Source organism: Semicossyphus pulcher, unplaced genomic scaffold (assembly GCF_022749685.1).
Source record: "Semicossyphus pulcher isolate SPU_LCO1_2020_fin unplaced genomic scaffold, fSemPul1.0.p SCAF_22, whole genome shotgun sequence".
NCBI lineage: Eukaryota > Metazoa > Chordata > Actinopteri > Labriformes > Labridae > Semicossyphus > Semicossyphus pulcher.
The window spans coordinates 11996230-12013106 of NW_027211696.1; the positions used below are offsets into that span (position 1 = coordinate 11996230).

General features: G+C 42.4%; 1 protein-coding gene across 3 annotated transcripts in view; it reads left to right on the forward strand.

The window, feature by feature from the left end:
• The window catches only part of LOC138602270 (potassium/sodium hyperpolarization-activated cyclic nucleotide-gated channel 1), an 85235-nt gene that overhangs the window by 45585 nt on the left and 22773 nt on the right, over positions 1–16877 (forward strand). For all 3 annotated transcript variants that reach the window (XM_069673717.1, XM_069673718.1, XM_069673719.1), the window contains exons 4-5: positions 7478–7696; positions 13879–14025. In XM_069673717.1, coding sequence (XP_069529818.1) covers positions 7478–7696; positions 13879–14025 — 366 coding nt within the window. The remainder of the gene's footprint in view (positions 1–7477; positions 7697–13878; positions 14026–16877) is intronic.

The following is a 16877-nucleotide window of genomic DNA, read 5'->3' on the forward strand; positions in this document are numbered from 1 at the left end:
TCTGCTGTGTTAGCCACATTTATTAAAATCAGGGGGATTGTAGAGAGAAAAGTAGAAAGTGCTTTTTCTGGAGAGAATGTGTTAATACTGCAATGAGTCACTCTTCCCGGAGGACAGAGGCGAGAAACAGCAGCAGAATATTTCTGTCAATCTCTCTGTTCTGTTGGTTTCACACTTTTAACACACTGAAAAAAATATATGTTTATGTCTGTCCTGATTACAACTGTAAGAGGACAAGGACAGGTAATGTGGGCTACTGAAATCATAATGTGCTGCAGCAAACATGCCGTGAGTCATTTAATACCAGGGAAAATACAAACTCAAGGAATCCAGCCTGTAATTCTGCAGATGTTACCGCTGCAATATTCAGTCTCAAACTGTCCGTGCCCCATAAAGCTGTCTTTGAATGTGTCATAAATGTTTCACCTGCATCTCCGTTAAATCAAGGACAGAATTGCTTTGGCCTTTCCCTGCTCCCATGATTTCCTATCTTAAAGGAACCCTCTGCAACAGTGGTTCTCAACTGCTCTAACCTCAGGACCCACCACCACCTCCTTAATGACTAATCGCAATTTTCTCAATCACTGAAATTGAACCCGAGACGGCGACCTGACCAGCAGGTAGCAGCGGGAAAATATCCCATCTACGAGTCATTTAATTAGCAGCCTTTTCCCCACAGAAATAAACTAAAAGAATGTAACTGTAGCTGGGATTACCCAATCAGAGGAGAGTGTCAAACTACACTTGTACTACGCACGTCATAGGAGACCCATGTCCTTCAAAATAAAAGCGCAACATAGACTTTTTTTTTTTTTTTCACCCACCGAAAACAGCTCCGCGACCCACTTTTTGGTCCGGACCCACCACTTGAGAACCATGGCTCTACAACATGCTACATAACTTGCATTATTCCAAACATGGAGAGTTTAGCAAAGCTGCTTGGCTGCTGTTTCAATATTTCTGCAGCCCCATGTTGAACAAGAACTATCTGGCTCATTAGCATGTGAAAAATACCTGCTGCGAATCTGTATAAAGCCACTTACTACCTGCTTAAGGAAGAAGTACATATTTAATCCTAACGCCTGAAAGTATGTGAGCCCAGCTGGAACACACTTCTTACCCAAAGAGACGGTTTTCTTTTAGGGGTTCGATTTCTTTAAATACTTCAGGTGTGTTATCATGAAACCAACTGTAGTAGTTTTTGTTTATTTCTATACTTACTTCTATACTTACCCCAGTAAAGTCTCAGCTGTTGAATTAGAATCCATACCTGTGAGTGTTAAGTCAGATAGAGACAGTGAGTTGCTGGTTAGCCAATGAGCGGACCGTCTCTGGGCTCAGGACTGAACCAATAAACTGTTTTTACAACTAAATTGCAATTTAAAGTGAATTTCTTAGGTTGCATTAGATGGCAATTTAATTATCACTTACATATTTGCAGCTGCCTTTGGCAATCTGGAAGATTTTTATTTAAATAAATGTCTGTCAAGTCTCTATCTATCGCCGAATGAGGTAACACAATGGTGACTGAGCCTATGGCCCACTGATGAAAGCTGGGTGTCTGTGGCGCAATCACAAGCGGCGCCCAGTTAGTGACATGTTTTCCATCAGCCAGCAGTGGTTGGTCTGCCAGAGAGGGTAGGCGGAGCTAAGCAGTTGCCTTTTCTGCTCTCTGCAAGTGTTGACAGTAAACTACTATGGCTGAACAAACAAAGAAAAGATCGATGACTACAGATACAACTTCAAAAATAAGTGAAAATCCAAAGAAAAAGAAACAAATTTGACGCTCAGATGAAGCAAACAGTCTGAAAAGGAAAGCGACCGTCAGCGACTATGCAGCTATTAACTTCAAGTCTAATTTAATTTTAAGGTTATTTTTTGAAACCAGCGCCTCACTTCAAGTCCACTCTTGAATGCCGTGGTTTGATTATGTTGGTGCATTATTGACTAGTATTATTTATTAAACAGAAGCTTAATTTCTTCATGTTTTTGATAGAAAATTGAAAACTTAAGTGACTGTGCTGGATGATGTTCTCCCTCTAGATTTCACTGCTCGAATCTGTACTGAAATGTTCCTCAAAATAGCACCTGCTTCTCATCTTCTATATATAAACAAACATCAGACATATGTCATACAGTGCTACAAGATGTGACATCAATTCCCAAACCCTACACCAGCCATACAACAACAGGATTATGTGACACTCTCGATCGGCGCAGATGTTCCCTGTTGGGCGTGCTTATCTGTGCATCAAATGCACACGAGCACCAAACAGCAGAAAGGTGCCGTGAGTCAGCCCGGCCTTTCTGTTTTCATCCCACAAAAACACTTTTCTCTGCTTTTCCATGCATACAAATGTCAACACAAGCTTTCTGCAGTGATGCTCAATAAACAGTGAGAGAGCATCTCCGGCACGCACGCTGAACGTACACATGTGGAGGGACACTGAAGGCCAATGACCCCACAAATGGTGTTTGTTCCAGTTACATGCTTTGGTGGGTCTGTTCTCTCTCTCTCTCTCTCTCTGTGTAAAAAGATTATTCAGTGTTTGTGTAAATGACAGCATATTTCTGCTCATGAAGCAAATAGAAGCATAGTGAACAATTTTGACGAATTGACATGCCTCCGTGCCGTGTGTGTGCACGCTTTGATTCCGTAACGCCACAACATTGTGTAAAAACACACACTGGGGCGGCTTTAAGCGGCCGGCGTTGCTTGGTCCAATGTAAAATGACAAAGGCTGCATGATGACGGAGCTTCGTTACGGCGCTGAGGCGGAACCGCAGTGTGAAAAAGGGCTAGTGTCTCTCTGACACTCTCCTGTGGATAAAGCGTGTGCAGGGGGCTGTCGCTAACATTAGCTCAGCATGTTTCAAGCAGCTCAGCTTCCTTTACGTCAGGATTCCCTCAGTGGTCATCGTTTCTAACAGGAAAGTTTAACAGGATTTAATTTATATGCAGATCAGGTCATTGAAAAGTGTTGTTGTTCAGTGTTTCTCTAATTCTCTTCAATCAATCAATCAATCAAATTTTATTTGTATAGCGCCAAATCACAACCAAAGTTATCTCGAGACACTTCACAAAGAGAGCAGGTCTAGACAGACTCTTTGTTATGTTATTTAGAGAGAGACCCAACATGAATCACAATGAGTAGCACTTAGCAACATTCGGCACATTGGCGAGGAAAAACTTTCTTTTAACAGAAACCTCGAGCAGAACCAGACTCATGTTGAACAGACGTCTGCCTCGACTGGATGGGCCGAGAAGTGGGATAGAAGGAGATGCAGGATAGAGACAGGAAGAGAGTGCAACAATACGTAGATTCTTGTTACAGCAACAACAACAGCTAATACTTATGATTATGATGCCAATAATAGTGGTACACAAGTACTTCTAGCCGAGCTGCCGCTAAATTCCACAAGATTTACTTTAAGTTCTTGATTTTTGTCAACAATTTCCTCCATCTTTTATGATAAACAGTCGCTTTCATGCGCTTCAGTTTCACTCTTTTCCCTCTAAAAGAATTGAACAAGCTAAAGCAATGCTTTGCAGGGGAAAGTGGGCGTGTACTTCACAGACAGAAAACTGCAGACTAACTGGCGTATCAAGTGAACATGTCTTATCACTGTTTTTGGCGTAAGGGCCCCCTATTGAGATCATTTCATCACCCAGCCCCAGCTTCAAATATTTCCATTTGAGTTTATTGAGTGGAGAAAATGGTTCGTCTGACACTTGAAAGAGTTTCTTCTTTGCTCTTTGTAGAAGCAGAAATTAAACTGACAGGACAAACACACTGGACTCTATTTGTTTATTAAAGCAAGTGTAATTATCACCGTTTTTTAATCAGCATGGAGATGAGAATCGGTGAGTCATCCAGGGCACGTGATTGGCTGTAAATTTACTAAACCCCAGCTGATGATGAGTGTGTTGTCAGGCGGAATGGAGAAGAGTGACAGAAGGAGGAATGATGGGTTGTGCACTGTAACAGGAACTATGCCAGCCAGTAGAAGAAGAGACAGAGATTAACTATATGTTCTGGGGGTTTTATATTTCTCTTCAGTTTCGGGTGAGAGGTTTCGTGTGTAGAACGCTTCCTCAGCATTTCCTGCTCACAGGAAGTCAAACTATTGGGCGAGTCAGCAGCTCGGCTGTGGTTATAAGCCTGCATCAGAGCTGTCACGTTTGCCTCCAGTATGGAACTTACTGGGTCTCACAGATGTAGCCTTGATGGGCCTGTTAGGCTGCTCACTGGAGATTTTGCATGTCTCCAGGCAAAAGTCGCACACTTGACAAGGACTGTATTAATGAGGAGTCTAAATCCTGCTCTGACTCGGAGAGATGACTTATCCTGAGGCTGAGAGCAACAAAAAAGGGGAAAAAGGAAAATCTGGAACGCAACTATGAAGGAAGCACATTTTCTTTAGTGACGCTAACATGGTTTATAAAATGGATTCGCTGGTTGTCCAAACAGACATTGAGTCTCTGTGGGAAGTGATTTCTTCTTGCATAAAAGAAAGCAAAAGTCATATTTGGAAATCAAAATGAATTGCCCAAAGGACAGAGCTAGTTTGTAAGACTTGTCGCCCCACAATGTATGAAGTCAAAGGGGTTTTTGGCTGTTCTACAGTTTGGTTAGCATTAAACATTTGAGACATTTAAAGAGTTTTAGTTGTTACTGCACTCAAAAGGGGATGTAAACAGCTGTGTTAAAAACAAAATATGAGGAAATATTGTAATGCTGCTCAATTTCCTACCACCTATTCACTTGGCAAATCACTGCTACAAGTGATCATAGGCGGGGCGCTGGCTTAGCTCAGTTGGTAGAGCAACTAGTCGCAGGTTCGACTTCCGGTCTGCCGATCATGTGGTGCATGTCGTCCCCCACTCTCTACTCCCATAGTTTCCTGTGTCTCTTCAGCTGTCCTATAAATAAAAGGTACCTATATCATAGGTATGATATTGTTGGTTTAAGGATGTTAGAGATATTGTCCAACAAAGTCTTCCAATTCTGACATCAAAAGTTGCAGAGGGAGGGAGTTTCAGATGCTGTTCAATGGTTGACAGCTTAGCCTAAAGCACGACACCGTTAACAATAAATTTGATGCCCTTCCGAGAACAAATCTTGTGTTTGATCTCTCACCGCTCACGTAGGAACGATATAGTCCCTCCAAATCTGGTGAATCATAACTCCACACCTTTGCAGTCAGTTGATCACCAAGAATGATGGGGGAGGTCTTTAAGGCATCTATACCCATCGTAACATAACCCATCCATGCCCCTTAATACTTCTGTCTAAGAGTGTATACTGTAAAGGAGTTATGATATACAAGAGGAGACATAGAGGCTGATCCTGAGTGGCAGAATTAAACTCCTGCCGGCAGCATCGCTGCAGCGACCTATCGGGTTCTTTTCAAGCAACTAAGTCTGATGAGACAACAATGAAATGGCTTCTCATAAACCCAGCTGGACACATTATTAGATAACAGCAGCCTCATGAACTCGACTCACAGTTATTGTGTAGTTAAAGGAACATGAGACGATGTCACTTTGTGTGGAGAACACATGTCGGGAACGATAAAAGGGAACGACTCCCAGCCAGTGCAAATCCCTTCCCCTCGATTATAACACAGCGCTGTGCACAAGAGTCCTTCATGACTGACTTGCGTTTCCAACAAGGAATACTGTTGTACTTTCAAGCTATGTTACACCGCTGTCAGCTTTAAATTCCTTTCCTCTCAGCTCTGTATTTCTGCTCCTCTACCTCCAAACAACTGAATCCCATCACAACACTTAAAAACCAAAACTGAGAGAGAGGGCGCAAAAATCCAGGCCAGTCCTCCCCTCTTTTTTCTCCGTACCCCTCGCTGTGAAGGAAGCCCTGGGTTTTAAGAGAAACAAGGCCGAAGAAATCTGTAAATAATGCAAGTTGAGCACTTCAAATATGAGCTGTTTTCCAACCTTCAGGCAGAGGGAGAGCAAAGAGGGTTCTGAGAGTGTTGAAAGATTGAATACTGATTTAAAGGAGACAGAAAAAGGACAGGTAAAAAGTTCAGTCACTCACTGCGGGCATTAGGCTCTGAGGCATTCACAATATTCACATGGCGGCCATTTTCCTCTGACATCACACTCACATATGGGAAGCTCAAATGCTGTTATGATGTCTTACAAATGCATTCCAGGTTGCAAACCATTAAAACCTAAAGAATATGAAAACATTTTATAATTTCTGGAGGAACATATGGCCATATTTCAAGGTAAAACCGACAGACCGCTAAATAACAACAGCGAATGTAAGCATTCAATCAGTTCATAACCAACACTTATATTAGCTACCTTACGGTAATGTAAGCTTGCTAACGTTAATGTTGGCTTGCTAACATTAGTGTTTGCTAGCTAACATCAATATAAGCTTGACGTTAATGTAAGCTTGCTAACGTTAATGTTGGCTTGCTAACATTAGTGTTTGCTAGCTAACATCAATATAAGCTTGACGTTAATGTTGGCTTGCTAATGTTAATGTAAGCTTGCTAACATTGGTGATGGCAAGTTAACATTAATGTAAGCTTGCTAACGTTAATGTTTGCTTGCTAACATTAGTGTTTGCTAGCTAACATCAATATAAGCTTGATGTTAATGTTGGCTTGCTAACATTAGCGTTTGCTAGCTAACATTAACATAAGCTTAACTTTTAATGTTAGCTTGCTAACGTTAATGTGAGTTTGCTAACATTAGTGATGGCTAGTTAACGTTAATGTTAGCTTGCTAACGTTATTGTTAGCTTGGAATTCACTCCTATCGTATCGTTATACGATCAAACAGTAATGTTATCTAGGAAGTGGTTGAGTGTTAACATTAATCCTATAATCCATTTTTAAATATGTTTTCTATAACTTCAGAGGTGGCCCGATTCATTCTAACTATCCATTGTTTTTTGTTTGCTGTCCAGTTTGGTCATGAAATGGCTGAAAAGGCTGGGAAATGATTCGAAACATATTTTACAGTTTGCAAGTTACATAAGGAGAGGTGTAAATTCCTAACTAACGTAATGTTTGGCAGTAAGTGGTCAATGCTAAAATTAGCTGTTCTCTTTTGTAGCTAATGAGTAATCAAATATGAGGTTTTACTTTGAAATATGGTCTCCAAGTTTCTGATCAATCGGGAAGGGGTGAAATGATAGTGAATTGACCGATAATCTTCAAAAAGGAAACTTACAACCTGGAGCTCAGCAGTACAACAGTATGACAGAATTTCAACTTCCCACCCTGAGCATGATGTCAGAGGAAAATGGCTGCTGTGTGAATATGGTGAATGAAGAGTACGTTGTCCAAACGTTTGGTGGACCTTCAGGGATCCATCAAAGGAAAACCTGTCTTTCCGCTCTGCCTCCAGGAGAACTCTCCCTCTCTGTCTTGCCTTGCAGTAACTTCCTCCTCCCCCTTTCTGTTTCTCCATTCCCCTTTCTTTCCCTCCCTACAGAATGTTTCCTGGGGAAAGCAGTACTCCTACGCCCTCTTCAAAGCCATGAGCCACATGCTGTGCATCGGATATGGTGCCCGGGCGCCTGTCAGCATGTCCGACCTGTGGATCACCATGCTGAGTATGATTGTAGGCGCCACGTGCTACGCCATGTTTGTGGGCCACGCTACAGCACTAATCCAATCACTGGACTCTTCACGCAGGCAATACCAAGAGAAGGTAAGAACCAGACAGTGACACACATTATAAAGATAAAGACCTGAGGATATGATACTGGATGTTATTTCAAATCTATTTAGTGCATGGTATGAATTACAGATCATTAATTTTTTGTTGTTCAAGGTAAGTAAGAAGCACTGGGAGGGTCTTACAGTATTAATCTGAAGGGTTTTGCTCTTTCTGACTGTATACAATCCTGCTCATTGGAGCTAGACTTAAATAAATTAGGTGATCTCTCCGTGGCCCTGAGGACCAATGTGTTGAGCTCCACAAATCACAATATCCCAAGCGAGGACTGGGAAAGAGGATTTTCTATTCCCAAGCAGATCATGCAAGGCATGGGGGTGAAAAGGTCTGACCGGCCATCTCATTGTCTGAACGCTGCCAGTGAACACATTTTATTCTTTACTTCCAATTCCGCCCCTATTACATCACTTTTATTTTTGTTGCATGGAGGGTGATTATCCAGCGCTTCAGCCCGAGCCACCATCTGTGATCCGCGCTGAGGGGGCCGGGGCAATTCCCAGAACACAAGGCCATGACTGATGCGCTTCTGTGCTCGCACGCAAGAGCCCGGTTTCAACTCCGAAACTTTTCCTGTGCTTACGCTGCAGGTTTTCACGTGCATACAGCATTGTAGAGCGGGGGATTACAGGCCTCTATGGTATGTTTTGATCTACTTAAGAAGATACTGTAGTTATGATTAAAATAAAGAGCTGACCCTTAACCTATGCCGTAACATAGATGATGTAAGCTTGGACAGATTGATTCGTCTACCACATATAGAAATTTGTTTAATATCAATGGGAAACTGCTCTTTGTCGCGTGTAAGGGAACTGGTTCAAGGGAAAGAGCAATCAACTTATTGGGGTTGATGTGATCTTTTAGTTGCGGTCATATGACATTAACAGATAAATGTAATCACCATGTACATTGCTTTTCAAGCAGACATACCAAACTATGTTTTATCCTTCACTGGTGATTGGCTGTTATCTCGCTTGTGTCTGGGTGTAAGTATGTCTTTGGGTTTTGGGTTGTTGATCAAGATATTTGACGACGTAAACATGGGAATTTGTATCTTATCTTAAATTCCACAGACCAAACAATATAAAATACTAAAACATGGCCATAGTAATGTAGAAGTTGTAGGCCTTCTATATTGAGTGCACACACATGACACCAACACACACTTACGCACGACTGGATTGACACACAGAGCACACATCAGTTATCCTCCTGAAGGTTGTTGCCGTAATTCTTCCCAGAGCTCGGGCACAGTCACCTTGGCTGCGACTATAACAGGACATGCTAAAATACCAGTTCATTAATTTACACTTGCACATAAAAGCATTTAGCCGTTATCAATCCATTCTGGACCGATGGCCTGACCTTGCCTAGCTGCTTCCATGGTCAAAGCAACTCAGAGAAACAATCCCTGTGGGCTTTGAGCGCAGTGTTGGGATCATAGACTGTGTATAGGAAATGGACCTAACCACTTGGTTTCAAAAGTGAAGTCTCTTGAAGGGCCAGTTGGGGGCGACTGCAACCGTTGAAAGAAGATGATCAGTTGTAGAAACCAGATGATAAAATGATCCCAAATCTCAGTTAATTTATCACCTCAGTAAACATTTATGGAATTTATGGTCCAACTGCTGGTCTCAAGTCTTCTTTGGGACAGCATGATGTTAACTTTGTAATCCTATTTAGAGTTAAATCACAGCAGGGTAGGATTTAGGGTGCTGTCACCTGTGGCTTGTCTCTACCAGGACGGCCTGTAGTCCAGGACAGAGACGTAGCAATGTGTATCTCCTCTCGTCCAAATATGGTCACTTCTGGTTCCAAAAAAACAAGACGGCTACGGCCAAAATACCAATCTTGGGTCTTCAAAACGTAGCTTTGGGGGGGCATCATTGTGGCTTAGTCAACGTCTTTTATCCAGTCCGTGCTTGTTTTTCTGACATGTGGGGGAAATGCACATTTAAGGAAAGTCCGTTCTAGTCAAGATGATGCTAAAGAAGTTAATGGGATCGTGTAGTTTCATCAACCTCTGGCAGAAGAATACAAAGAGAAAGAGAAAATTTCATCCTCACACTTATAGACTGCAGGTCCACTTAACTCAGGTGTTGATTGACACAGTGAGCAGATCAGAAAATGTTAATGAACTCCAGAATCACGACATGAAACTGCCTACGTTATGGGTCGGAGCAATGCTCATTGAAAGCCTTTTAGTCTGGCGAAACATCACTTGAATCAGTGGCATGTGTATTTAATTCACAGCATGGAGCCGATTTCTTCATAAGCTCGAACTGACTAAAATCCAAAACCTAATTTTATGATTGATCAGGCTCACAGATGTCGGCGCACATTCCACCAAGAAATTAAGGACAGCGGGTCGCCCAAAGCAAACAAGTCAGCCGTTCAAAGTTTGCATTAGCGACATGTGTCATGCTCAGTATGTATGTACATCTGCTTCACAGCAAATCTGCTTAATCTACATCCCACTTTGGCCCCTCAGCATCCCTGCAGACATTGAAGTGACAGCTTTGAGGCTGCGAATGCCATGTTCGTGGTAACAGAGCCGCAGTGTGGAGCCAGATACAGCGAGCGAGGGCTGATTTGCTGCATGGCTGTGCATATCAGCGGGGCAGGCTGAGCAGCAGCAGGGACGAGTTCAGGGCGCTCAGCCTCTGGTCGTTACATCTATCAATGCCAGTGGTGGGGAGGTGGAGGAGACATGGACGCAGAGATGGATGCGGGTGTGAGGTTAAAGATTAGCCCTGGCTATAAGATGTTTATGACAAGGAAAGAAGATGAGGAAGGGAGAGGAAGAGTTATGGAAGCAATCATTCTTGTCAATAGGTTCCACGTAAACGGCAAACAGCCTGTCCTGAGCTGACTTGTTAGAACATTTTTTTTACAAAAACAAACACTGGAATAAAAAACATTTTAAAGATGGAAGGAAACAGACGAAGAGATAAGAGGGAGAGAGGAGAGAGAAATGGCACAGGGGTTGGAAGGAAGTGATGATGTAAAGCATACATAATCTGAAGACACGCCTGCTGTGATGCCCTGTTGCTGAATCACTGTAAGCCAGCATACAGCTGTGTGTCATCCTGCAGCTGAGGAGCCGTGCCTTATCTTATATGCAGGGCTTATAGTGTAATGTAAACCTGGCTTAGCTACTTGTCTGCCCTGGAATACTGAACTGGTTCAATAGGGTTTAGGAAATAGTAAAAATAAAATCCCAATTGCATGTAGAAAAGCAAACTAGTCTGCAATATTACATGGTGAATAATAGGTCAAAAGGTGGGCAATAAAGACACTGAAATCTTTATGCACCAATTATGGAAATAAAATATGTTGTGTATGCATTTTGCATTATACAAGCAAACAGTGATGCGTTAAAAGAATAGCTTGGCATTTTGGGAAATTTGCCATTTTACTGTTTCATGTTTGTGCATCAAATCTGAGGATAAAGCAAGCAGACGGTTAGCTTAGCCTAGCATAGGGACTTAAAAGCTTACTAATAAACTTATTATATATTTTATAAAAGCTGAAGTGTAAAAACAAGTTGTAGTTAAATGTTTAGTTACCTGGCGTAACTAGACGAGAGAAAGTCATCCCTAAAATAACGTTTTTCTGTTCTAACATTAGCCACAAGCTAGCCGCTCCCCCCTGTTTTTAGCCTTCATGCTAACCTAAGCTGCCATCCGAACATATACTTCCAAGGATGCTATTTTTTCCAGATAACAAGGTGTACCTCAGGGTGTATTCTATCAACAGGAATGCCTGACAGTGCCACAGGCAAAAACATGAGTGGGTTAATTTTGTATCAAATGGTTCATCCTTGGGTGAGTGTAGGCCGGACTATCTCTAGAGAGAAAGAATGAGAAAGGAAGAGGAGGCGGGATGGTTGGGGATGCAGTCAGCATTGATCCGCGATGATGAACCAATAAGAAATGTGTATTGGTGTGGGAGGGGATTTATGTCATCATTATGAAAACATGACATAACCTAAAGCTTGAGGCCAACTATGTCAACTCATGCCCATCGACCACCCTGTGAAAATGGCCTGGTCCAGACATTCTCCGACACAATCATGCCGTCATATTTCTGCAGCCAGGAGAGGAATCAATGAGAGAGGCATTCATCATCATTCACATGGCGGCCATTTTCCTCTGACCTCTGGCTCAGGGTGGGAGGCTCAAATGCTGTAATAACGTCGTCCTGTTGTGTTCAAGGTCGCAAGTCATAAAAATTAAGGGAATTTAACAAATAATTTCCATTTTCTGCTTCTTCAATGATCAGCAGCTAAAAGGAAAACTCATTTGACTCCTTAGCTACCAGTGGACAACAGCAGACATTAGCAGTAAGCTAACTAAGCTAGCTAACATTACTACTGATAGTGTTACATGATATTATGGTAAGGCGTAAATTCCTAGCTTCCTGTAATGTTAGCTAGCTTACGGCAAAATTAGCTAGGAATTGGCTGAAGCCTAAAGTTAGCTTTACAGGTTACATTGCTGTTAGCTAGCTAAGATTATTGTTAGCTAGGAATAAACACCTTTTCTATCATCCTATTACACTATCAACGGTAAGGCTACTGTTAGCTAGGAAGCAGCTAATGTTAACAGTAGCTAATGTTTTATAAAGTAGCCTGTTTTACCATTAAATAAGTCACCCCAGATTGTAACTTTTAATTTGCTGATCAATCAAGAAGCGAAGGAATGACCGCAATTTGACAGATTTTCTACTTCTATATTTTTGCAAGCCTGGAACACAACAGTACAACATTAAATCAGTGTATGAGCTTCCCACGCTAAGCTAGAAGTCAAAGGAAAATGTCCGCCATCTAAATATGTTGAATTGAGACAAGTGTGTCTTATCTCTCATTGAAAAATCTCACTTTGTGGTCTTCCGCTGGACCGGGCCACCAACCTCTAGCTGCTGCTCGCTCTCGCCAACCGCTCTTCTGTGATTACCAGAGGCAGCGTGAGAGACAGTGTTTATTCTCAGGTGTCAGGGACCTCAGACCGGCTGGGAAGATTGTTTTCACCGCCCTGTCTGTGGAAAAAAAACCCATGTGAGGAAACTGAGATAAGCTGAGGTATTTTCTTTCTCTTTCCTCCTCCTTTGGGCCAACACTTACCGTCAGGTTAAAGTGGACAAAATTAACTTCCCACCAAGTCTCAATTAATTACCAGAAACAGAAACGGTTCGCCCATCTTCGTTACTGGCAGTACTGCACCACCGGAAATGTCCTGCATCCAGTCATGCATGTGCAGCGAGAAAAAATAGAAAAGTCACAGGCCATCTGGCTTTTGACAGAGAGGCCAAATAATATTCCATCCTTTATCTATTTTTCTTTCTCGCTCCATTCCTCTCTTCTGTGTACTGTACCGGAAGTAACAGTGATAAAGGTTTAAATGTCATTATGTAATTGTGAATTTGAATCGACTCTTTATATCACTCTAAATCCAGAAAGCAATATAATGCCCTTTGTGGAATTTGCATGTAAAGTAACCTTAATATAAATTAGGTTTTAGTTGCATCTCTTTATGTTTAATCTAAAAAACATCATAAATAACTTCAAAAATGAAACTAAACAAGAAAATTGCAGACAAGGAGCTCCTGCTCTCAGTTAGAGAAACTCTTTGGCATCACCTTGGTGGACCCTAAAAAAGCCCTTACGAACTCTTGTGCACTGAATTAGAGATATCACAACAAAGTATTCCGGAGAAACCATGCAAATAATTATCACTTCATCAGTCGTGCAATCTGTTCCATCCGCTTCGTCGTCCACGTAGCTCTAAAATCTCTCCAGGATATCAGGTAAACTTGCTAGTTCGCATCAGATCATAGCTCGTCCTATTAGGACCGAGCTTCCTGCATGGGTGAGATAATCGGAACTGCTACCTTGGTCTGACATAGCCCTGGGCCTGTACTCGTTCTTCCACCACCTGCCTCCCCCGTTCTGTCTCTGCCTCCCCGCACACAGAACCAGGACGTGGCAGTGAGACTGAGCGCGAGCACCGGTTGTCCTCAATACAGAGACATGAGGACAGACTGTGTGAAGACTACATTTTCCAGAAGCTTTGCTCTATATTTAAGTCTGCCAACCCTAAACGTATGCTTGTTTTATGCTAACTTTAACTGACATCTGTCTGTTTTTGTCTTCCCAGTACAAACAAGTGGAGCAATACATGTCCTTCCACAAGCTTCCAGCAGACATGAGGCAGAAAATCCACGACTACTACGAACATCGCTACCAAGGCAAGATCTTCGACGAGGACAACATCCTGAGCGAACTCAACGACCCGCTCAAAGAGGTGAGACACTTCTCTCGAGCTTTGTTTTCACTTGATACACATTTATAAATCTCTTTGAGGGTTTCCTTTTGAAGCCGAAAGTTTTATTTTTAGAACAGGTATATAAGAAAAAAAAGCAGGCCTGACAGGTAGGCTGGCTTTAGTTTCGGGACATGAATGAGCTTAATCCCCTTAAGATGAAGAGTGTATCAACACCTGTCATCTCCTCTTACAAGGTCAGGGAGAAAAACAGTGGAACGGATTCTCCACCGCATCCTCTGTGAACTCAGACTGAGCAAATGTTCTGTACTGAGACAAAAAAAATCGCTCTTTTATTTACATTATTTACAAGTCTGAAGCCGTCCAGCTCATCTTTATTTATGTAGCAACTTTCGTACAAATAAGCAGCCCAAAGTGCTTCACAGAGGAACAAGCAGATGGACAAATAAGACAAAATAAACATGAGGGATGAAGCTATTGTTTAAAAAAAAGAAACCTCCATTACTCCAAATTAAAAGCCAGATTAAGAAGATATGTCTTTTTCCTTTTAAAAGGACAGAGAGAGAGCTTGGCATTATAATATCCAGAGGGAGTGAGTTCCACAGTTTAAGGGCTTAAAAAGCAGAAGGCACTCCCTGTGGACACATGAGGAACATTTAGGAGAAGCAGTAGAGACCCTTATTGATCTGGCTGGAACATGAAATGAAAGATGGATGTGTGGAGTCATATAAAGCTGTATAAACAAGTAAAAGAACAGGGAGCCTGTGCAGGGTCTTAAGCAGTGCGATTAACACAACTTACTCTCTGTCATCGCAAAAACAGAGGGAGTAAGAGGAAAAAAATATGCTTTATGTGGAGTCAGTGACCAGTATTAAGAACTTGGCTGACCTCCTCCTTTCAGCAGATTACACAGGTAATTATGCAAAGGTGCAAGGAACAAAAAGGAGGGGATTCGTGACCATCCCTCACGTAGCCCCATTAAGTCACCTTGCAGAGTGGAACTCTGAGGCGAGGGGGGAGTCGCTGCACGACTCTCGCAGGGAGGTGCAGGGATTTAAAGGTACGACTTACTACACAGAAAAATCCTGCGAGGCTTAGTTCCCTGTGCAAAGCAAGGTGGCAGAATCTGCATAGAGACAGCGTCACATTATGAAGGCTGCGCCCGCGGGACTGATGGGTAAAAACAAAGCGAGTCGCGACAGAGCAAAACAGGACTGGAAAATATAGTTACATTGCTATTTCAGTGTGCGTAAGACGTGTCAGGTATGGATTACTTCTCCCAGAGACGGTACAAGAAGCAGAAACGACTTCTCAAACAAAGGACGTCTGTGTTGCTCATTTGTGTATTACGGCCCCGTTTCCTGTACTTCCTGTCTTGGAGGAGAATTAGCTTGAAATCACGCTACACTTCCAAAAATGTGTCTTCTGTAATGCTTCTAAATGAGGTCCCTGTAGTTTTGCTACTTTTCCTGCATGTTTACCAGACTCAGTTGCCTTTTTTTTCCTCACTTTGTTGGCTCAGTGTTTTTGCACAGGAAGGTATGAAAAATGAGAACAGATTTTGCAGCCGACAAAGCAACTTTAGGCCAGTTTCATAATGTTTCCAATCTAGTAACTTCTGTACTGTGCTACTAACTCTTTTATGTTCTAGCATGCACGATAAATTTAGGTCACCTGGGGGTTGATTTAGTAATATGTCCATATTTACCCTGGTTGTAGCATCTCTTACAATCTAATTTAGTTCTATTACTCAAAACAACAACAACAAAAAAGAAGTCTGCAGCAGTTACCAATGCTGCCTTCATACTGTATCATCAATACTCAGGTGCTAGTGCGCTGTATGTAGCTTTCACCTGAGATCTGGTAGCTATTCAGCTGCTGTTATTGCCGGGTTTTAGCTTGATCGTCTTCTGCGTACCTCACGTACACCCCTACCCTCGCCTCGTCTCTTCTTACAGCCTCCTTTTAAAAAGCTTGATGACTAATGCCAACCTTCATGAATATGCCAATGCCACCTTTCCGAATGACCTTCTTTTTGCCATTTGAATCATATTAGACTAAAAGCAACTGTAACACTTTACAAACAGTCATAAATTATACCTTACTTAATTAGCTACCTCATGATTTGTCGCTGTGGCACAGCTAATGGCACCTTCCCTGTGGCGCGAGGCTCGGCCTCTTTGGCCTCTGTAGTAAAGTGGTCATAAGTTTTGTTTCGAGAGCTAAAGAGAGCAGCGGGCTCTGTTGTTTTTTTGTATCCTGAGGCTGTGTCCTCGTCCCTCGCCATTTAGCTTCAGAAATCAATAACACTCTTCAAAAGCAAACCCATACCTGGTTGACCGACTGGGACAGTATCTGAGCCGGGCTGATTGCCGCTGAGTGTCCCCGCACTTTTTTTTTTTGGGGTGCAGCCTTATGGCTCAATTTGGGATCAGAATCAGCTCCACTCAGCAGCACTCAGACTCGATTTGGGCCGAAGGAGGGCCATGAAATCAGTCCAAGTATACTTCAACTGATTTTGGCAAGTCTTTTAGGAGTCTTTGAACCAGGTGTGCCAGATTCGGGCCGCTGTTGGCTCAAGAAATTATGGATATAACAACTGTGCTACAGTGGATGAAAGAGCTCTGGGGTTTGGTGAAGGGTTTGGGAAGGTCAAAGGTAATGAAGCTTACAGCAAAGTCCTCAGTTAATCATCCTGGTGTGCAGCGATGGACGATGAAGAATTCATTTAGGATCTGCTGAGACATGAGACTTTACTTATTATAGTCAATCACTATGTCTACTAATTCTTTCCAACAACCCTCTAACATTGGTTTGTAGTCGTTATGAAAACCAACCTCCAGTGAGTTCAAACTTGTGGAGGCAGGTAATCC